The following is a 23,015-nucleotide window of genomic DNA, read 5'->3' as shown; positions in this document are numbered from 1 at the left end:
AACACCTGTACCCTAGCACACAAGATCTCTGCAGCTAACTTGCCTAAAGTTACAGTCTAAGTAGAAGATAACACCTGTACCCTAGCACACAAGATCTCTGCAGCTAACTTGCCTAAAGTTACAGTCTAAGTAGAAGATAACACCTGTACCCTAGCACACAAGATCTCTGCAGCTAACTTGCCTAAAGTTACAGTCTAAGTAGAAGATAACACCTGTACCCTAGCACACAAGATCCCTGCAGCTAACTTGCCTAAAGTTACAGTCTAAGTAGAAGATAACACCTGTACCCTAGCACACAAGATCCCTGCAGCTAACTTGCCTAAAGTTACAGTCTAAGTAGAAGATAACACCTGTACCCTAGCACACAAGATCTCTGCAGCTAACTTGCCTAAAGTTACAGTCTAAGTAGAAGATAACACCTGTACCCTAGCACACAAGATCCCTGCAGCTAACTTGCCTAAAGTTACAGTCTAAGTAGAAGATAACACCTGTACCCTAGCACACAAGATCCCTGCAGCTAACTTGCCTAAAGTTACAGTCTAAGTAGAAGATAACACCTGTACCCTAGCACACAAGATCCCTGCAGCTAACTTGCCTAAAGTTACAGTCTAAGTAGAAGATAACACCTGTACCCTAGCACTCAAGATCCCTGCAGCTAACTTGCCTAAAGTTACAGTCTAAGTAGAAGATAACACCTGTACCCTAGCACACAAGATCCCTGCAGCTAACTTGCCTAAAGTTACAGTCTAAGTAGAAGATAACACCTGTACCCTAGCACACAAGATCCCTGCAGCTAACTTGCCTAAAGTTACAGTCTAAGTAGAAGATAACACCTGTACCCTAGCACACAAGATCCCTGCAGCTAACTTGCCTAAAGTTACAGTCTAAGTAGAAGATAACACCTGTACCCTAGCACACAAGATCCCTGCAGCTAACTTGCCTAAAGTTACAGTCTAAGTAGAAGATAACACCTGTACCCTAGCACACAAGATCCCTGCAGCTAACTTGCCTAAAGTTACAGTCTAAGTAGAAGATAACACCTGTACCCTAGCACACAAGATCCCTGCAGCTAACTTGCCTAAAGTTACAGTCTAAGTAGAAGATAACACCTGTACCCTAGCACACAAGATCCCTGCAGCTAACTTGCCTAAAGTTACAGTCTAAGTAGAAGATAACACCTGTACCCTAGCACACAAGATCCCTGCAGCTAACTTGCCTAAAGTTACAGTCTAAGTAGAAGATAACACCTGTACCCTAGCACACAAGATCTCTGCAGCTAACTTGCCTAAAGTTACAGTCTAAGTAGAAGATAACACCTGTACCCTAGCACACAAGATCCCTGCAGCTAACTTGCCTAAAGTTACAGTCTAAGTAGAAGATAACACCTGTACCCTAGCACACAAGATCCCTGCAGCTAACTTGCCTAAAGTTACAGTCTAAGTAGAAGATAACACCTGTACCCTAGCACACAAGATCCCTGCAGCTAACTTGCCTAAAGTTACAGTCTAAGTAGAAGATAACACCTGTACCCTAGCACACAAGATCTCTGCAGCTAACTTGCCTAAAGTTACAGTCTAAGTAGAAGATAACACCTGTACCCTAGCACACAAGATCCCTGCAGCTAACTTGCCTAAAGTTACAGTCTAAGTAGAAGATAACACCTGTACCCTAGCACACAAGATCCCTGCAGCTAACTTGCCTAAAGTTACAGTCTAAGTAGAAGATAACACCTGTACCCTAGCACACAAGATCCCTGCAGCTAACTTGCCTAAAGTTACAGTCTAAGTAGAAGATAACACCTGTACCCTAGCACACAAGATCCCTGCAGCTAACTTGCCTAAAGTTACAGTCTAAGTAGAAGATAACACCTGTACCCTAGCACTCAAGATCCCTGCAGCTAACTTGCCTAAAGTTACAGTCTAAGTAGAAGATAACACCTGTACCCTAGCACACAAGATCCCTGCAGCTAACTTGCCTAAAGTTACAGTCTAAGTAGAAGATAACACCTGTACCCTAGCACACAAGATCTCTGCAGCTAACTTGCCTAAAGTTACAGTCTAAGTAGAAGATAACACCTGTACCCTAGCACACAAGATCCCTGCAGCTAACTTGCCTAAAGTTACAGTCTAAGTAGAAGATAACACCTGTACCCTAGCACACAAGATCCCTGCAGCTAACTTGCCTAAAGTTACAGTCTAAGTAGAAGATAACACCTGTACCCTAGCACACAAGATCCCTGCAGCTAACTTGCCTAAAGTTACAGTCTAAGTAGAAGATAACACCTGTACCCTAGCACTCAAGATCCCTGCAGCTAACTTGCCCACAGTGACCAGTCTAAGTAGGGCTACTTTATCTCCGTGCCGGTTTCTGTAGACTGAACACTCACTCTCAGTCCACCACCTACAGGCACAGTAACCACACATTCAGTGGACATGACCCATTGTTATACTGATGAACACTCACCATCCAGGATTTCTAGGTACACCTCCCAGTTGGGGAAAATGGCTATTTCATCCTCATAGATTTGAGAATCGATATAGACTGTGCCAGGATTCTTCCATGTTTTCTTTCGTAATCGACACCTACAACACCAGAGGGAAAGAAATGTAAATTGATCTTGATACACAATGATATAATACAGAAATAGAGCCAAGAAGCTCTGAAACTCACCTGAACAATGAAGAAAGTTTTATGATGCTTAAACCTTATAAAGTGGACACAGAGGTGGACAGCCAATTATGATACCTTGAAGAATTCGGAATGTTTGTTTAATGCCCACTTGTGGCCTCCAGAGAGGTAGGCTAGCCCATGTCCCTCCCTACCTGTCTAGCGGTATCTCCATCTCACACTGTTCCTTGATCTCCGGGAGGATCAGCTTCTTGGACTCCAGCACTGTCATCCCCTTGGCTAGGATGGTCTCCACCAGGAACTTACACGGCTGGAAGCGACACAAGCAGCAGATCAAGTAACTCACTTCTCACAGAGATCCCACAATGAAGGATTCATTTAACAGATGTTTTTCACTTATTCACAAAGAAGTCCATACAATTATTTCTTTCCTATTTTCAACCATGATGATGGTATCATGATGTTGTTGCAGTGTGTTCTGAGCCAGTGTGTTCTGAGCCAGTGTATTCTGAGCCAGTGTATTCTGAGCCAGTGTATTCTGATAGAGTATTCTGAGCCAGTGTATTCTGAGCCAGTGTATTCTGAGCCAGTGTGTTCTGAGCCAGTGTATTCTGAGCCAGTGCATTCTGAGCCAGTGTATTCTGAGAGAGTATTCTGAGCCAGTGTATTCTGAGCCAGTGTATTCTAAGCCAGTGTATTCTGAGAGTATTCTGAGAGTGTATTCTGAGTGTATTTTGAGCCAGTGTATTCTGAGCCAGTGTATTCTGAGCCAGTGTATTCTAAGCCAGTGTATTCTGAGCCAATGTATTCTGAGTGTATTTTGAGTCAGTGTAATCTGAGCCAGTGTATTCTGAGCCAGTGTATTCTGAGTGTATTTTGAGCCAGTGTATTCTGAGCCAGTGTATTCTGAGCCAATGTATTCTGAGCCAGTGTGTTCTGAGCCAGTGTGTTCTGAGCCAGTGCGTTCTAAGCCAGTGTGTTCTGAGCCAGTGTGTTCTGAGCCAGTGTGTTCTGAGCCAGTGTGTTCTAAGCCAGTGTATTCTAAGCCAGTGCATTCTAAGCCAGTGTGTTCTGAGCCAGTGTGTTCTGAGCCAGTGTATTCTGAGCCAGTGTGTTCTGAGCCAGTGTATTCTGAGCCAGTGGATTCTGAGCCAGTGTATTCTAAGCCAGCCAGTGTATTCTGAGCCAGTGTGTTCTAAGTCAGTGTATTCTGAGCCAGTGTATTCTGAGTCAGTGTATTCTGAGCCAGTGTGTTCTGAGCCAGTGTGTTCTGAGCCAGAGTATTCTAAGCCAGTGTATTCTGAGCAAGTGTATTCTGAGCCAGTGTATTTTGGCCATTTTTAACGTGTATACAAACAAGTAAAAGTGACGCAACTACAGGTCATTATGCTAAATAACAGAGAAATTATATACTTCTCAAAAGAAGTAAAACAACATCCATTCCTTTCATATTACTACAGTTACACACTTCTTTACAGTCTTTAAGTAGTATATAGCAGGAGAAATCACTTAAATCAGTTGATTCCGGAAGTAGAATGAACAGATCCCCCTGATACCTCCACTACCTCTTTACACCTGCGTGTGACAACCCTCACCTCTGTTTCATTGACAGACAGGAGGTACACCTTTACCCTGTGTTCCCCGGGGCGGAGGGCACGGCCAAGTTTGATGTTCAGCTGCAATAGGTATAGGATTAATTGCAATAAAAGCAGACCAAAATCTCACGATAAATTAAAAACATATAAACTAAAGCATATCTTATCGGTGTAAACATTACGATTCTTAAATGAATTTAATCTTTTAGTCAATTCCACTAATGGAATATTGTATTGACTGAAGAATTAAGACAGAATTGATGGATGTAAACTTCTAATGATGAAAATTCCATATAATTCCCTATCTTATGTGGATCTTCTCCCTTCTAAATGCCATTCAAACACTTGACTGAAGAATTATTGTTCAAACAGTTTCATCTCACAATCAAATCTGCAAGACTAAATAGGATATTTAACAGAATAAGCATTACGATTCAATTGAGGTTTGGCAGACAGGAAGTAAATACCTTTCCATCCTCCAAGAATGAGAGTGTGTCGGTGAGCCGGATACTCTCAAACTCCTGATTGTTGGAGTACACACGGTACACCTTAAAGTTTTCCATGATAGTCCCCACATAAGGCTCCAGCTCCTTCTTGAATGCACCAAGAGTGATTCTCTTGTCCACGAACACAGTCAAACCTGTAGCAGATACAGTTACGCCTTCTTAGGAACATTATTTGTTAGCAGACGGTTAGTTGTTTAATGTCACACTCAGACATATTCCAGCTGAATGTAGGAGGCCTGTAAATAATCAACCAGACAATGTAGTGATTGATACAACAAACAATGCCCCCCATGTTGTGCCGTGATGACACAATCACCCCAGTCACTGGGCCTGATAACTTGAGTGAGTGAGTGATTTTGGTTTTACGCCGCTTTTAGCAATATTCCAGCAATATCACGGCGGGGGACACCAGAGCTTCACACATTGTACCCATGTCGGGATTCGAACCCGGGTCTTCCGCGTGACAAGCGAATGCTTTAACCACTAGGCTACCCGACCGCCCCTCGATAACTTGGTTCCCATAGTCCACTACGACAAGCATATCTATTGAATAGACCTATTCCAACCCAAAATTCTCACTGCATTTGTAGTCTGATAATTATGTGTCATATACTGCTCAAAACAAATCTAAGAAGGACTTCTTTAATGATTATAGTTAATCTGTCATGCCATGACAGATTAACTATAGTAATATGAAAGAATCGGGTGGTCCTAAACTTCTTTTGAGTAGTATATAATTATTCCTGAAAAGGGGGGCTGTCAATACATAAAGATCTATGTGCTTCTTGTGTAGAGATTAAATTAGAGATTAAATTACATATGAGAACATACAAGGATTTTAAGTCCCCCTTTACTGTTGTTAATTAACATTGGTAGGTTAATTTGGCAGACAAGGAATAAATTTTTATCCATGTCTGGCAATCCAACAACAGGATGAACGTGTTTACTTAATGCTTTGAAAATAAACATGATACACAATGCCATTTGGAAAGTGGTCAAATGAAACAAATGTTATATTTGGAATAACACTTTCTTAGTAAAGTACAGATTTTAGTACTTTTTGGGGTTGAGTTCCATCTGGGATTCGAACCCACACTGCCAGAGTGAGGAGTGTGGAAGCCTTGGTTGAGTGGGTTAGATCGCCAACTTTGTGCGCTGGCAATTAGGTGCCTCACTCTGGGAGTGTGGGTTCGAATCCCAGATGGGATTCAATCCCCCCCTCCCCTCCCCCCAACAAAAAAGTACTAGAATCTGTACTTTACTAAGAAAGTTTTATCCCAAATAAAACATATGTTACACGATAGGGGCAGATGGAAGTACTGACTTCTTTGGTTGGTGTCTGGCAGTGGGTCGCTGGGCATGGCGGTGAAGTAGCGTGGAGGTTCGGCCTCCTCCTCCTCTATGGCCTCCTTCCCCGACATGCTGGACGTGATGCTGGAACACACACTGTCTGCCGTGTCGCCGATCTCCAGGTCCCAGTTCTCTTCACGCTTGAAGTCACTATCTTTGTCACCTGAGTCGCCATTTGGCGAGACCTGACACGGAGGCGACACCTGCTCGGGGTCACTGAAACTGTGCTCCACAGCACCGGAGCCCTTATCACTGAACTGCTGCAGGTCGTCTGGCGATGTGGACTGACCGTCATTGTTTGTGTAGTTCGTGGTGAGACTGAACTCCGCACTTGTGCTTGTATCCTGACTACTTGTACTGGGTCCAACGGGGCTGCTACTACGACCCTCGGACCCAGACTCCTGAGGAGAGATGTCACTGTTGTCTTGGCAACTATGATACACAGAAGGGTCACTATGGCAACCATGAATAGCCATGGCCCGCATTTTATGATCTATTCCATCCACAGGGTCACTGATACCCTCGTCGATATCAGGAGAGTCACTTGTGGCATCATTGCACATGGAGGAGGGGTCGGCCCGTAGTGTCAGCTGCTGTCGACGCAGGAGACTCTGCTGGATAGATTTGACGTAGTCCTCCACATCCTCTGTGGGTGGAAAGAGAGGTTAGTGACACACTACACACACTTTGGGAGGCACATCATTCAAAAGCTGATCCAATAATGTGTAACTAATACCTGACAGTAGGCAACAGCAATGGAAAGGCAATACCAGGGAACATGAAGTAATGTAGGAGCATTTCAGTACTATCAGAAATGGAGTGTGGGTAGACATTATCTATCGTAAAACTGAAAGGATGTGACATATTCAGGGATGAGAATGGAAATTTTCCATCATTTGGGGGTGTTTTGGGGGGAAACCCATAAGATTTTAACATATATGTGGTCACTAAAATTCGCACAAATTCCCGGAAAAAATTCTCATCTCTGCCTATTGGGTACAAAGGACCTCTTTAGTATTTCAGCTAGCCTGTGGTTCATAATTTGGGGGTGTTTATGGGGGAAACCCATCAGATTTTAACATATATGTGGTCACTAAATTCGCACAAATTCCCGGAAAAAATTCTCATCCCTGCCTATTGGGTACGAAAGACCTCTTTAGTGTTTCAGCTAGCCTGTGGACTTCGCCCATGCAGTGTATGAATCTTTCCACAATGCAGTCAGCATATTTCAGGAATTTGCTCAAATCTAGACCAAGAAACAAGTCGGTGATAGTGACAAAAATGCAAACAGGCATCACAATCACCGTATCTTGTTTAGCCCCTTATCATGACCTTTCTGATCCAGAGTTGCAATGGGAGGCTGGTTGTTTTGCCTGCCAGATGTCCTGATGGTTAACCTGTGTGTGGAGCTCCTGGCTCCACTGTGTTGTTCTAGGAGTGCTCCTGCCGTCTTCTAGTGCCGAGTATATCAGGATTCCACCAACCTAGTGATGTTTCGTTATAGATCCTTATACCGTTGTCATGTTTATTCAGCCTTGCTTGACATGGCTATAAGGATCTGTACGGAAACGTCGCCTTTACAGTAAATAAGAAGTAGTTATCCATAAATTCCATCAACTGCTAAGTAATAACTTTCAAACAATCCACCTACCTGGAGTGGGGATGGTGACGTTTATGCGAATCGTGTTCTGATGTCGGTCCAGCAGCTGGTAGAACTTGGTCTTGAGGAATGGGGTGTACATGTCGTCCTCGTCGTGTGGGTACTGGATGTACACCTGGACAACAAACACAGACAAATGTCAGCCATTGTACCACATCCCCACAGAGGTGAGTGAGGGAGTTTCACACTTCACTTAGAAACCTCTGATGACAGAACACTAAAGTAGCAGAAGGTTCTTCTAAATGTGAGTCTTAAATCTTCCAAGGAAGGCAATAATAACCTTGCCCGGGGTGTTCCGGTGGAATGCCCGTGACCTGATGAATACATTTCAGTTGTAATTCCTAGGTTTTACAATAAACGCTTCATTAACTTGACTCTTGATGTGAACACAGTTGTTTGTGAAGACTGGTTAAAAGTCATAATTTTTTTTAGCATGAAAATTCCATGATGTGAATCGAACCTGCACCCTCACATATTGTGTAAAGTTTTGTAACCCACTGTTTTCATACTGAGCAACTGGAGCAGGTGATGAGAAGTTAAGTTCATCAGGTCATGACTCAAGCTTGTCCATGCTTGCACCAGGTTTTTCGCTTTGAGCGAATTCCTCTTATACCGCGATACACTGTATTGTTTCACTATAAGGTATGTCCATATTTTCTTATTTTTTCTGGTATTTCTTGCATTGAGCCAGTTCGTAAGTTGGCTAAAGCATGCCTCCTCGGTTTGGGTTGAAAATGGAAAACCTTGACCTTGGGAATAGCCCTTGGGACTCCGGCCCTCAGTCTTTCCGTCGCTCGCAGTTTTACACTTTCAACCCAAACCTCGGAGGCGTGCTTTATCCTATATATCATGGCATGTAAGCTTCATGTAGGGGGAAAGCCACACGTGATGCAGGTCTTCGATTTTGATCACTATGGTGAAACTTATAGACCACCCTACCCCCATGACATAGAAAATATACTACTATAAAGAAGTTAAAATGGTTAAGAATCACTTGATTCACTGGTGCCAGGATAGCGATATAGAGGTTTTGTTGTGTCCATTGAATTTCCCGAATTTGTAAACATTCTTTGAAGAGTATACTATGCTACGTCGAAGGAGTGAGTGAGTGAGTTGGGTTTATCGTCGCTTTTAACAGTATTCCAGTTATATCACGGCGGAGGAAAGCCCAAAGTGAAACAGGTCTTAGATGTTTACCACTTCGGTGAAACCCATGAGCACAGGTATGGTGCTCTCAAACCTAGAAACATAATCGGGGTGAAACTTTTTCATGCATGGAATAGGATATTAGAGAAACTGGAAAAGGTTATGAAGTATTCATGTTCCGTAAGTGACTCCCACTCACCTTATTACTTTTGAAAAAGCCTTCAGCTTTTAGTGTTTTGTTTGGCACTGTGAGAGGTCTTAGGTCATTGTGGAATCTTTCCAAGACACAGGTCATCTCCGTGGACTCGAGTTCCAAGGTCTGTCAAACCAGACATAGACACGTTTGACAGAGCAAAATTAAGAATGGACTTTGTGTGAGTTCATTGGAGTATGAACCTGCTTAGAGTGAACGACAGCGCGTTGTAATACATTTACATCAAGACCAAGATGACAAAATGGCCAACACGATAAATGTGATGGGAGAGATTTCTGAAGCTGTTAATCAACCTGTGGCAGTTCATGTTTCAGTCATCCTTGATCAATTTACCGATCATTGAAAGGTGATGTGTCAAATCTGTCCTACCAGACATAGACAACGTATGACACAGCAATTACATGAATAAAACACAGAGAATAAATTTGTAAAATACACACTCATATAATTTTGAGTGAGAAAGAGAATATTATCTTATGCCACTGTCTGCTATTCCACTGTCACTATATGTAAACAAACTGTAGCTGGGACATGACAACACCCGTTTCAGCCTCAGAGAATGCAATAGAACGAAAGTGTAAAGCATCTCACCTGTGTGACGAGGTTCTTGAACTCGCTGACAGTCTGGACATGGTAGGCGCGTACGCTGACCGGGGCGTGGATCTCTCCCTGCTTGGTGTCCACCACATACACCTTCACGGTCACACCTACACACGGCAAACACAGGCGTCATCTCATTGATCTCGTGCAACTGGGAATTGGGAGTTTGGCTACGTCATTGCCATTGTATACCTTCAGTTCAGTGGAATGGTGTTCAGTATTAATCAATATCACAAATCAGCTAGAGGCACCAGTTCCCCACTAGATTGATCTGTATAGCAAGTTTCATCCAACAATGTTCAACAGTTTTGGAGTTCTGTTCCAGAAATGGAAAACGGATGGAGGACAGATGGGTCGGCGGGCTGACAGACATGGTGATCGCTATACCTCCATCTGTTCTTGAAAAACAGGTGGATAACAATATGTAATCAGCACACACACACCACACACAGCATACATACACACAGTATACACACAGCATACACACCACACACACAAACGTGCAGACGTACCTCCTGGCTTGTACTCCTGGAACTTCTGGTCTGGTCGCTTGGTCTCCAGCAGGAGGTCGAAGTTGTAGCAGGACTTGACGCCTCCCAGAAGACAGCCCATGGAGCTGTCGTCCTCGCCATCGAATGACTTCTCCAGGGAGTCCGAGTACTCATCATACTTAACTAGGCGGCAGTCTGACAGAGCTATTACGTTGTCGATCTCGAACGACTGGGGACAAAGTTGTGCATTCATAAGGAACTTAATCTCATACCAAAAAGGGGAGGTAACCAGTGCAGTAAACACTGAGGCCTAGAAGTGGGACATTGTGAGATGAGAGGTTTTCAATATAACAATGGAAATTTGTCTGCCAAATAATAGCAACTGGAAAACCTCAAACTGAACAGTAGTGTCTGACATTTCACTACCAAATCAGTAATCATCCTGTAGCAGACCTTAGCTGATGCCCTAAAATGTTGACAGTGGAAAAAGTAGCTGTGCTTCAGAGAAAGTGGTGTAAATGTTATGCTATTGTAAAGAAGAACATGATATTTGTTCATTTGTCTGATCAATGTTTTATCATAACAAGTCTACATAAGCGCTCCATATGGCTAAACAAAATGTTTTTATGAGCAAAAATATGTGAATGAGTATCATCCTCCCAATAACGCAAAAACATCAAAGTTGTGTGCCGTGCAGCAACATGCACATGCACATTGTGAATCATGACCTCAAAGTTGAAAGGTCTTCATGAATATGCATTGAAAGATGCATTTTTAAAATTCAGAATAAATCATTTTTTACTGAACTTCATATGAAACACAGTTACTTTCTTCCGTTGGTACATATTGACAAATCAAATATCCCATGACTTTCAGTATCTGAAGTTACCATTACCTTGAAGGCCATTTCTGTGGCTTGTTTCAACGTCTTGTCTTTATGAACTTCAAACTTCGACTCCATCTTCTTTTTATTGCTTGGGTGAAAACAGTACAGCTTGATCTGGAAGACATGTACAATACATCACGAAATAGGAAAGACAGAAATTAATTGTCTATCTTGCTTTCCCACCCACCTTTTGCAGGTGGACTGGTCTAAAATTTCACCCACCAACATCTTGAAGGTGGGCTTGTCTATCTCCCTCACCCCCTCACCTTGCAGGTGGACCTGTCTCCCGCCTTCACCCCCTCACCTTGCAGGTGGACCTGTCTATCTCCCTCACCCCCTCACCTTGCAGGTTGACCTGTCTATCTCCCTCACCTCCTCACCTTGCAGGTGGACCTGTCTATCTCCCTCACCCCCTCACCTTGCAGGTGGACCTGTCTCCCTCCTTCACCCCCTCACCTGGAAGGTGGACTTGTCTATCTCCCTCATCCCCTCACCTTGCAGGTTGACCTGTCTATCTCCCTCACCCCCTCACCTGGAAGGTGGACCTGTCTCCCGCCTTCACCCCCTCACCTTGCAGGTGGACCTGTCTCCCGCCTTCACCCCCTCACCTTGCAGGTGGACCTGTCTATCTCCCTCACCCCCTCACCTTGCAGGTGGACCTGTCTATCTCCTTCACCTCCTCACCTTGCAGGTGGACCTGTCTATCTCCCTCACCCCCTCACCTGGAAGGTGGACCTGTCTCCCGCCTTCACCCCCTCACCTTGCAGGTGGACCTGTCTCCCGCCTTCACCCCCTCACCTTGCAGGTGGACCTGTCTATCTCCCTCACCCCCTCACCTTGCAGGTGGACCTGTCTATCTCCTTCACCTCCTCACCTTGCAGGTGGACCTGTCTATCTCCCTCACCCCCTCACCTGGAAGGTGGACCTGTCTCCCGCCTTCACCCCCTCACCTTGCAGGTGGACCTGTCTCCCGCCTTCACCCCCTCACCTTGCAGGTGGACCTGTCTATCTCCCTCACCCCCTCACCTTGCAGGTGGACCTGTCTATCTCCTTCACCTCCTCACCTTGCAGGTGGACCTGTCTATCTCCCTCACCCCCTCACCTTGCAGGTGGACCTGTCTATCTCCTTCACCTCCTCACCTTGCAGGTGGACTTGTCTATCTCCCTCATCCCCTCACCTTGCAGGTGGACCTGTCTATCTCCCTCTCTCCCTCACCTTGCAGGTGGACTTGTCTATCTCTCTCACCCCCTCACCTTGCAGGTGGACCTGTCTCCCGCCTTCACCCCCTCACCTTGCAGGTGGACCTGTCTATCTCCTTCACCTCCTCACCTTGCAGGTGGACTTGTCTATCTCCCGCTGTTTTCTCTCTGCCTCTTCCTGCTCCTGTTGTTTCTGCAGCGCCCTCTTCAGGTGTTTGGGGAAATCATCCGGCATCATGCACTCTGTCAAGAGAATGCAGAATGGTTTAATGCACACACACATGAGGCAGCATCCATGATCTAAGTATTTGGAATGATCAGCTTCAAAGTTGAACTTAAATAGGATCTGATCTCACAGTTATAATAATACATATCACTGTATACACGGTAATTTAGAACTTGCAATCCATACCTGCATTTCTGAGCTTGTCAATCTGTCTGTACATGAGCATGTAGGCATTTGTGGAGCTACAACAGAACAGAGTGAGTAAGTGAGTGAGTTGGGTTTAATGCCGCTTTTAACAGTATTCCAGTTATATCACGGCATGTCAGCTGAATGTGGGAGGAAAGCCCGAAGTGATGCAGGCCTCAGACGTTTACCACTTCAGTGAAACCCACGAGCACGGGTATGGTGCTGACAAAACTAGAAACATAATCAGGGTGAACAAGGATTTGAACCCACAATCATAGGTTTCTGGCGTTCCCAAGGGACGCAACTCTGCACAGCAAATCGCAGCGCATTAGACGACTGGGCCACCTGGGCCCCCTCAACAGAACAGAACTATAGGACATTGCGATAACATGCTAAACACAATACTAACCTAACATGTGACAACTGTCTTACTGAATTACTGTAATGTTATTGCTGTCTCGTAAAGGAACAAAGATCTACGAAAACATGTATTCTTCTCCATAAGAACCAGAATATGTCAACGAATGCTAATTTTTGTAACATTTTGCTATCTATGCCAACAATGTTGGCATATTCCAAACACTGAAGTAATAACGCCTAACAAGACAATGAGGCAGCACTATCTGTGACCAAACTCTCATGAGATGTTATTTGGAATGTTTTCGAGTCTACAAACTTGTCATGTTCTTTGACCAAGTCCCTGTTTTACAAATTTGCAAAATGCATGTGTATACCAATAGTATAGATTGTAGAAATATAAAACAACTTCAACAAAAGCAACAGGTTGGTGATGTCTACCACTGCTCAATGTTGTATCCCCAATCACTGTTTGTTTGTTTGTTGTTTAACACCCCACTCAGCAATATTCCAGCTATATGACAGTGGTCTGTAAATAATTGAGTCTGGACCAGACAATCCAGTGATTGGCATTATGAGCATTGATCCACGCAATTGGGATACGATGACATGCATCAACCAAGTTAGCAAGCCTGACCACCCGATCCCATTAGTCGCCTCTTTCAACAAGCATAGTCGCCTTTTATGGCAGGCATGGGTTCCTGAAGATCTATTCTACTCCGGATCTTCACGGGTCCCCAATCACTGAAAAGAGTCCTTGTACAGACTTATGTCCCTTGGGCATGGAAAAAACCCTATGCTTGTGGGTTGGAATCCTAGTCGTCCCAATTATGTTTCTAGGTTTGTCAGCACCATACCCATGCTTGCTGGTTTCACCAAAGTCTGAGACCTGCATCACTTCAAACTGTCCTCCCACGAAGCTGACATGCCATGATATAACTGGAATACTCACTCACTGAAGAGAGTTTGTTTAACATTGCTCTCAGCAATATTCGAATGAGACAACGGCCTCCATATTATTGAGTCTATTAACATTATAAAGTCGCCTCTTATGACCAGCATATGTTGGTATTCTACCTGGACTTCCCCTGTACTGAGAGGTCTGACTTGGCAGATTACCTTGCATAAGCAGAGGAGTAGAAGCCCCTCCCCAGGCTGGACCCTCCATAGGTCTTCCGGATATCATCATATGTTATCTGGAACAAAGGACCACCATCAACACCATCAACACTGCATCACCGACTGCTGGATGTCAGGAAGAACAACACCGTGTGACATAAACACCATCTTCCCAAGGGTTGGGAGTTTACTGACTTTAAAAGTCCAGTTTCCACCCTTGCCGAACTAGGCTGGAATTTCTGGGCTCGATCGTAGTGCCATCAAAGGCTATTATGAGTTATGTGCCTTCTTTTCCATCCAACTGACCAATCAGATTCCACCTCGCATTTCACTTGCATTTTTCTTTAATAAATGGAGGTGTCCAGTCAAGATAATGTGATCTATAATCAAGATCTATATTGTCCTAAAACGGGTCTTACCTCGCAAAGTGCATCAAATCACTTGAGCACTTTCATTAAAAACATGAAAAAATTTGACGGGACACATGCTCTGAAAATCTTGTAATTGAACAAAATCGGCACGACAGTTGCCAAGTTGTTTATGAACCGGATATCGATTTCATTACAGGATTTTGATTGGACTATACATAGACTTGTTAGTCCAGCCATAGTATAGGTGAGGTGAAATGGGGTTCAACGTCACGTCCAAGATTATTGCACTTATATAGCGACGTGCATGTACGTGTGTGTTTGTGTGGCTGCTTGTACTAGTCCGGACTGATGCCGATTTATAGTGCTAGCTCACTGAGATACCATGCCGCAGTTTAACATGAATACCCCACTCAGACACAGTATACTGACTCTGAGCCGACCAGTCTTGTTTTAGCCCCAGTACTTGTTAATGCCAAGTGCCAGACAAGGTAACAACAAGTACTATCTTTTAACGTCTTTTGGTATGATGCGGTCGGGGATCGAACCCCGGATCTCCCGCTCTCCGGGCGGACGCTCTACCACTAGACCACGGAGGCGGTCCCAGCCATAGTATAACTCCAGAATTTCAGCCTAATTGGGCAAGGGGGGAAACTGGAGTTCCAAAGTCAGTAAACTCCCTTGTCTTGGGAAGATGCATTAACACTGGACATTCAGGAGCAGCATAAACAATTATCAATTCATCTTTTTTCAACCTTCCATCTATGGCTTTATGAAACATGGCCATCACTTATATATATTTATCAATATGTAACTTTCTCAACTATTATTTTAACTTTGACATATATCAAGAGCAAGTGGGATCACTGTGGAGTTTGTGAAGTGAGGGAGCTGCTGTTTTGTACCAATATTCCATCAAGAGAGAATGACCTTTGTTTGATGCTGAAGCCAGCACTACTCCATTCTAATCACAGAGGCCTCTAAATTGTGGTTGCAACCATCTACATCAGGGTATGGGGACACAAAATCTGCCATGTCAGTGTAACTGTGGCTTGTAACTGTGGCTAAGTAACAGTGGCTTGTAATTGTGGCTAAGTAACTGTGGCTTGTAACTGTGGCTAAGTAACTGTGGCTAGTAACTGTCGCTAGTTACAGTGGCTAGTAACTATGGCCTGTAACTGTGGCTTGTAATTGTGGCTAAGTAACTGTGGCTAAGTAACAGTGGCTAAGTAACTGTGGCTAGTAATTGTGGCTAGTAACTGTGGTTAGCCAACTCACCCTTGTGACTTGCTGATCATTGAAACTATACCACTGACCATCTTTGAAAGACCTGTGAATAAACAATATATACACATGGAGATGATACAGACATCTTGGAGAAAAGACATCAATCAATTTAATTACATCCTTGATAAAGAATAAGTTGAAATCCATGTCGACTCTGTCACAGCCAATAATTATTCCATGAGTCAAGAATCTTGTCACAAATGCTGCAGTCAGCAATAGCAACTAAAGGCTACTGGAGACCTCACTAGAATCCTTACAGGGGTTCCAATCACACCAACTAACACCTAACACTACTGTATTGGGTCTATAATCAGCACCACAGGATATATGACGGCGGACTGTAAATAATCAAGTCTGGGACAGACAATCCAGTGATTGACCTCGTGAGCATCGATCCATGCAATTGGGATCAAAGACATGCATCAACCAAGTCAGCGAGCCTGACCACCGGATCCCATTAGTCACCTTTTATGTCAAGCATGGGTTGCTGAAGACCTGTTCTACCCCTGATCTTCACGGGTCTACTCAACACATGTCAAAGAACACCCACACTATGAAGGCTGTGTGTCGCAACACCCACCAGCCATGACAGATTAACTACAGTCATGAGAAACTTCTTTTGAGTTGTATATACGTGTAGGAACAACGGCAGGTCTCTCATCCATGGTAGATTGTCTCAATCTGGACAGATTTAGGAAAGGATTAATATTTGACGTAATCTTTATTCATCATCATCTATATTCAACATCATCTTCTCAGTGATGTCAACAGGAAAATTGATGTGACACCAGATATCTAAATGATGTCAACCTTACACCATACAACTAAACCTGCCCTGAACGAGACAATCTGCCACAGATCCGAGTCCTGCTACATGCTACTGAAGGAACTGGCTCACTTACTTGATATAAGCATAGTAGTGCCCTCCTGCTGCACTGCCGGAGTGAATCATTATAGAAAATAACTCATACTCATACGGGCCCTGCAAGAAAAACACATGTCTCAGGTATCTCAAGTTTTTTGTTTCTTTGTTGTTTAATGCTGCACTCAGCAATATTCCAAATACCTTTGTGATTTTATGTATGATTTTTTTAATGATGTACGTATTTATGTATGATTCTGAATGATGTATGTATTTATGTATGATTCTGAATGATGAATGGATTTATGTATGTAAACAAAGATGTGAATTAATTAAATTAAGAAAAATGGCTGTGCGTAAATAAATGGCTCGTAACTTGAAATATGTTCTTATGTTGTAACTTCATAAATGAATTTTATTTTACAGCACCAATTTGGTGTCGGACCGTGTAAACACAAAATGGCGACATGTGCTGGAGTTACACATGCGACCAGTCATCGTAGAATTCGAAGGCGTGTACAGGGGGGTCATCTATTACGTGGGGTCGCCTTAGACACAGCGATATACGGTATATGACAGCAGTCTATAAACAATAAAGTCAGGACAAGACAATCCAATGATTGATATTATGACCATTGTTCTACAGGGATACGATGATATGCATCAAGCAAGTCAGCGAGCCTGACAACCTGATCCCGTCATTAGCCTTTTATGACAAGCATGGGTTTCTGAAGACCAATTTTAACCCAGTGGTGTTTCAAAGATATGGTTCACCATGACTCAATCACCTGGCAGGTTCACCACAGATAACACAGCAAGGGAGACAGTCGGTACTGTTAGTTGCCACTACAGCAATATCACAGGAGGGACAACAGAAAGGTGGGCAAATGAAACAGGTCTTCACCATTACAATTTTGTTGTTAAACGCCACGATCAGCAATATTCCAGCAATATTGCAGCCATATAACAGCAGCCAGTAAATAATCAAGTCTGGACAAGAAAATCTGGTGATGTGTTTAGCACTGACCCATGCTGTTTGGGTATGATGAGTGGCAATCAACTAAGCCCATGAGGTTGATTAGCCAATCCAAGGCGCCTCATACAACAAGCAGGGGTTGCTGGGGACCTATTGTAACCTCACGTGCCCAGTATGACAAACAATAGGCGAATGCAGTGAATGCAGATTTAGCTTCTCAGATACACATGGCAACAGGAACTCACCTGACACACGGATTCCCTGGCATTCTTGTCATTGGTTGCAGCTTCATTGCTGAGACTAGCCCCACCCACCCAACCCTACCTAACAGCGACATGGTGAGTGAGGGGGGGGTAACTCACCTGACACACGGATTCCCTGGCATTCTTGTCATTGGTTGCAGCTTCACTGCTGAGACTAGATGAGTCACTGCTGGAGGAAGCCCCCGACAGCCCATTCTCCACCTCAATACCCTCGTCTATACCTGCAGACAGGGAGGGAACAGTCACCACCATGTATCACATACCTTCATGTCTGTTCTAGAATGAGTGAGTGAGGCGATACAGATTTGTCAGTTTTATCATGATCATACATTGGCTTGGTCGCACATTTCAACTCGACTCAATATGACATCCCAATACATCAGCAGGGTTCACTCTAGAAATTTTCTGACATGAGCCCTTGAAATGAAAATTTCAAATATTTCAGAGTGAGTAAGTATGGTTTTACGCCGCTTTTAGCAATATTCCAGCAATATTACAGCGGGGGACACCAGAAATGGGCTTTACACATTGTACCCATGTTGGGAAACGAATCTGGATCTGGACGAGCGAACGCTTCAACCATGAGGCAACCTGACCGCCCACAAATATTTATATAGTTGTATGAGGTATGCCCATACAACACAATGTTACAATGACCCATTGTATTTAAAATTGTCGGCCTTTTTTTCAAATTTAGGGGCTAAAAGCACAAGACTTCACCCTAGAATTATCCCTGAATCAGTTCCGTCTCTAACTAGTCAGACAATCAATGAGAACCATTCAAACTTGCTGTAAACAGAACTGGTCATAAATTCCATATTTGATCATTGGTATGGATAACCTACCCTCATCACTGCTGTCTGTAGGACCATTACTGGTGACGGCGCTGGGTTTGGTAACCTCAGCAGCCTCGTCCACCTTCTGCTCCTTGGAGGGAGTCTCCGGGGTCACAAACCGATTGAGGTTCAACACTTCCGCAAACGTCATCCTGGAAGCAGACAACCACTTAACAACAGCCCCAACTTATGATGATTTTGTTTGTTTATTTGTTGTTTCACGCCTCACTAAGCAATATTCCAGCTATATGACGGCAGTCTGTTAATAATCAAGTCTGGACCAGACAATCCAGTGATTGACAGGATGAACATCGATCTTCAAAATTGGAATATGCTGACATGCATCATACCAAGTCAGCGACCCTGACCACCCGACCCCGTCAGTCACTATTTACAACAAATATGGGTTGCTGAAGACCAACTCTAACCCGGACCTTCACCGTCAGAGAAAATTATGGATGAGAGCCCACATAATTAATCATCATGAGTATGAGAATCAATTAACAGACCACACATCACAAAACTGATCCGATGGTTGATAATACTCACCTGTCGTTGAGTTTGATGCGGTGCATTGTTGCATAATCAAAGTCAAACCTTTTCAACTGTAGTGTTAGGAGGTAGGGAAATGACACAAACTTCAAACCCTGGAAACAAAACACATCATCTCATTGAAGCATTCTATCACAATGTCCCTTTGGACATATTAAGTTTCTAAAGTTCATCTAATGTCAATAATAAATTCTGAGTCTAATACTGACCATCCCTCACAATGCAATCCAGGGTCCTTCAGGATTGACCATTTGATATTTAGAAGGAGGGGCTTGGATCTTAAAGTGAAAAGGGTCCAATTCCCCACGATCATAGCGCAACAACTATCATAAGCCTATATTAAGGTACAGGAGCTACGATCATCCAGACGTTTCTACCACACTAATCATTTATACATTTTTATTACTGAGCAGTAATTTATAAGTAATTGAGGATAATTATTCTCTGGGGTGACTCATTGCATTTAACTCCTTAAATTCATTCCTTGTGACATACCCGTATTAGTAGCGATATTAATAAAAAGATTAAAGAAAAAAACCTCATAGTTATATTATCATTGAATATACGCACTGACCTACTGACGTGACCTATTATGGCAGGTACCACGTGACCCCGTGAAACACTATAGTTGCAGCTGAGCCAAATGAATTCACTTCTGTCACTCCAAGAGAGTGATCCCGACTGACAGATCTCCCACACTAACCAGTTTTTGTTATATAATGTAGTAATATAATGACGCTTCATGTGAGGTGAGGTGAAATGGGGTGTAATGTCGCATCCAATATTATTGCACTTATATAGCGACGTGGATGCATCCAGACTGATGCGGATTTATAGTGCTAGCACACTGAGATACCATGCCGCAGTTTAACATGAGTACCCAACTCAGACAAAGTATACTGACTTCGAGCTGACCAGTCCTTGTTTTAGCCTCTTCATGCCGAGTGCCAGACAGGGTAACAACAAGTACCATCTTTTAACGTCTTTTGGTATGATGCAGCCGGGGATCGAACCCTTGATCTTACGTTCTCTGGGCAGACGCTCTACCACTAGACCACGGAGGCGGTCAACTCTTCATGTCTTGTAAGTATTGTAAATAACTACCTTGCAAGGGGTCATTGTTATTACAGGTGTAGTGTCTTCCGGCTTCAACAATCTTAGTTTTAGAGATGTTTGCCATGTGGCAATTATCGCAGGCTTTTTCATATTACGATATGCTTTCAAAGGAAGGACTTCAGAAGTGAACAATGAGTCATCCAAAAGAAAATATATACAAAAATTAGTCAGATTGAATAATGAGAAATACCTTATGGGCATTGCACTTCTTGTTGCAACGTTCACAGAAATACTGATTGCTGCAATCCAGGATCTCGGGCTGAACAAACGCATCCAGTGCTTGTTCCTGGAATGAAACAAATGGTCACCCATACATATATACTGTCAGACAGTTTGGTAATATGCAACAAATGTTTGGTTGCAGTGCCATACTAAAAAATATCATCATAAACCATATCTCAAGAAAATGATTTTCTTTTCTTTAAGTGAACTGCCAAGCGGTACTTACCACACTTCCATGCACCTGGTTGGATCCAAATGGCCGGATAACAAGGGGAATGTCTAGGTAGGCGTCGGTGCGAGCACTTTCATAACCACACTGAAATCAAGTGATCAAATCAAGCACATACACAATGTCAACAGGCAGGGAATGGTGCTCAAGATGAGTTATCAAAAGAATCGAGGCGCCTTAGATGACTGGGCCACCCCTGCCCCCCTTGACTTAATCAATTCTGAAGGCTGGTAATGCTGTATTCAAAATAAACTCTCAGATATCTGTCTAGCAAACCATGTAACTTTAAACTGAATGCTCAATAGGTAATGTTGTATGACTTACTTCGAGACATTTGACATAGTCCTTGAGCTTGCCCTGGTAGAGGTGGTTGATGAGATGGGCTTGGTCTGTATTCTTCCACGTGTGTTCCAGGGCATCAAACATAACTCGACACAGCTCCTGTACATCATGCTGCTGCCACACTGGAACATCAAACGCAGTCAACCGTCATACACATCAAACCAGGCAAAGCTCTGTACACATCAAACCAGTCAAAGCTCTGTACACATCAAACCAGTCAAACCTCCATACACATAAGACAGTCAAACCTCCATACACATCAAACCAGTCAAACCTCCATACACATCAAATCAGTCAAACCTCCATACACATCACACCAGTCAAACCTCCGCACATATCAAACCGTCAAACCTCTGTACAGATCAAACAGTCAAACCTCCATACACATCAAACAGTCAAACCTCTGAACAGATCAAACAGTCAAACCTCTGCACACATCAAACAGTCAAACCTTCATACACATCAAACCAGTCAAGCCTCCATACACATCAAATAGTCAAACCTCCATACACATCAAACAGTCAAACCGCCATACACATCAAACTGTCAAACTTCCATACACATCAAACTGTCAAACTTCCATACACATCAAACAGTCAGACCTCTATACACATCAAACAGTCAAACCTCCATACACATCAAACCAGTCAAACTGCCATACACATCAAACAGTCAAACCTCCATACACATCAAACAGTCAAACCTCCATACACATCAAACAAGTCAAACCTCCATAGACATCAAACAAGTCAAACCTCTATACACATCAACCCTCCATACACATCAGTCAAACTTCCATACACATGAAACCAGTCAAACCTCCATACACATGAAACCAGTCAAACCTCCGTACAGATCAAACAGTCAAACTTCCATACACATCAAACAGTCAAACATCAAACCAGTCAAACTTCCATACACATCAAACAGTCAAACTTCCATACACATCAAACAGTCAAGTGTCTATTACTAACCTTCACTGCTGTCCCAGCCAAAGCTGCGGGTCAAGTCCGTCGTCTCCACCGACTTCTTCTTACTTGTCTACAACAAAACAAGATCAAGTCAGCATCTTGTCAATAGATCTTAGTAACGGCATATGGATCGGCTGAGGATACAAAAAAAAAGCAGGTTTCAGCTCCAGACAAAGTTAGAAGTACAGAAATAACATCTCCACTGTGGTGACCTGGTTCATCATGTCCATCTGTGTCCAGTTAACCAGATACACCTCCAAGGTCAACTAGTAGATTAGGATTCATAATGATGCAGGGATAGAAATTGCCACTAGTCCTATAGTCCTTGCCAAACTGCCCAGTAGTAAAGGTATCATAAGACCTAGTAAAAATGTGCTATTTTTAAGGGCTTTGCTATATTTTATCATCATAAGGACTAGCGGACTGAAGATGTTAGTTTCTACCGCTGTGATTGAGTTCAGGGGAGATAATTGGTAAGTTGCAACAAGTAGGCAGGTGGTTGCGGGCACTCTACCTGGGGAAGGGTAAACTTAGCATTCAGCATTACCTGTAGTTGTAGAAACAGATTCTGGAGCTGAAAGGGAATACTCTTCACAACCTCCTCATCTCGCCCATTGAACTCCCACCTGAAACAGTAAGTTCATAAATAGATTAAAGTTAATTAATCAGCATTGAGTGAGTGAGTTGGGTTTTACGCCACTTTTAACAGTATTCCAGTTATATCGCGGCGTGTCAGCTTAATGTGGGGGGAAAGCCCGAAGTGATGCAGGTCTCAGACGTTTACCACTTCGGTGAAACCCACAAGCACGGGTATGGTGCTGACAAAC

The 23,015-nt window shown here is 43.4% G+C and overlaps 1 protein-coding gene across 1 annotated transcript in view; it reads right to left on the bottom strand.

The window, feature by feature from the left end:
• LOC139473891 (ubiquitin carboxyl-terminal hydrolase 47-like) overlaps positions 1 to 23,015 on the bottom strand; it is a 48,753-nt gene that overhangs the window by 12,055 nt on the left and 13,683 nt on the right. Inside the window, exons 6-28 of the mRNA XM_071256685.1 lie at positions 22,736 to 22,814; positions 22,192 to 22,258; positions 21,200 to 21,339; positions 20,873 to 20,962; positions 20,615 to 20,710; positions 19,306 to 19,403; positions 18,766 to 18,908; positions 18,020 to 18,141; positions 16,722 to 16,801; positions 15,811 to 15,862; positions 14,165 to 14,241; positions 12,689 to 12,744; positions 12,407 to 12,519; positions 11,086 to 11,190; positions 10,212 to 10,419; positions 9,691 to 9,806; positions 9,085 to 9,204; positions 7,731 to 7,854; positions 6,054 to 6,725; positions 4,691 to 4,863; positions 4,224 to 4,304; positions 2,823 to 2,938; positions 2,464 to 2,582 (exon numbers count right to left, since the gene is read on the bottom strand). Coding sequence (XP_071112786.1) covers positions 2,464 to 2,582; positions 2,823 to 2,938; positions 4,224 to 4,304; positions 4,691 to 4,863; positions 6,054 to 6,725; positions 7,731 to 7,854; positions 9,085 to 9,204; positions 9,691 to 9,806; positions 10,212 to 10,419; positions 11,086 to 11,190; positions 12,407 to 12,519; positions 12,689 to 12,744; positions 14,165 to 14,241; positions 15,811 to 15,862; positions 16,722 to 16,801; positions 18,020 to 18,141; positions 18,766 to 18,908; positions 19,306 to 19,403; positions 20,615 to 20,710; positions 20,873 to 20,962; positions 21,200 to 21,339; positions 22,192 to 22,258; positions 22,736 to 22,814 — 3,047 coding nt within the window. The remainder of the gene's footprint in view (positions 1 to 2,463; positions 2,583 to 2,822; positions 2,939 to 4,223; positions 4,305 to 4,690; positions 4,864 to 6,053; positions 6,726 to 7,730; positions 7,855 to 9,084; positions 9,205 to 9,690; positions 9,807 to 10,211; positions 10,420 to 11,085; positions 11,191 to 12,406; positions 12,520 to 12,688; positions 12,745 to 14,164; positions 14,242 to 15,810; positions 15,863 to 16,721; positions 16,802 to 18,019; positions 18,142 to 18,765; positions 18,909 to 19,305; positions 19,404 to 20,614; positions 20,711 to 20,872; positions 20,963 to 21,199; positions 21,340 to 22,191; positions 22,259 to 22,735; positions 22,815 to 23,015) is intronic.

Source organism: Haliotis cracherodii, unplaced genomic scaffold, assembly GCF_022045235.1.
Source record: "Haliotis cracherodii isolate W230 unplaced genomic scaffold, xgHalCrac1.p SCAF_3, whole genome shotgun sequence".
In the NCBI taxonomy this organism is placed as follows: Eukaryota; Metazoa; Mollusca; class Gastropoda; order Lepetellida; family Haliotidae; genus Haliotis; species Haliotis cracherodii.
Note: the sequence above shows the minus strand (reverse complement) of the source record. Positions and strands in the feature narration are given on the sequence as shown.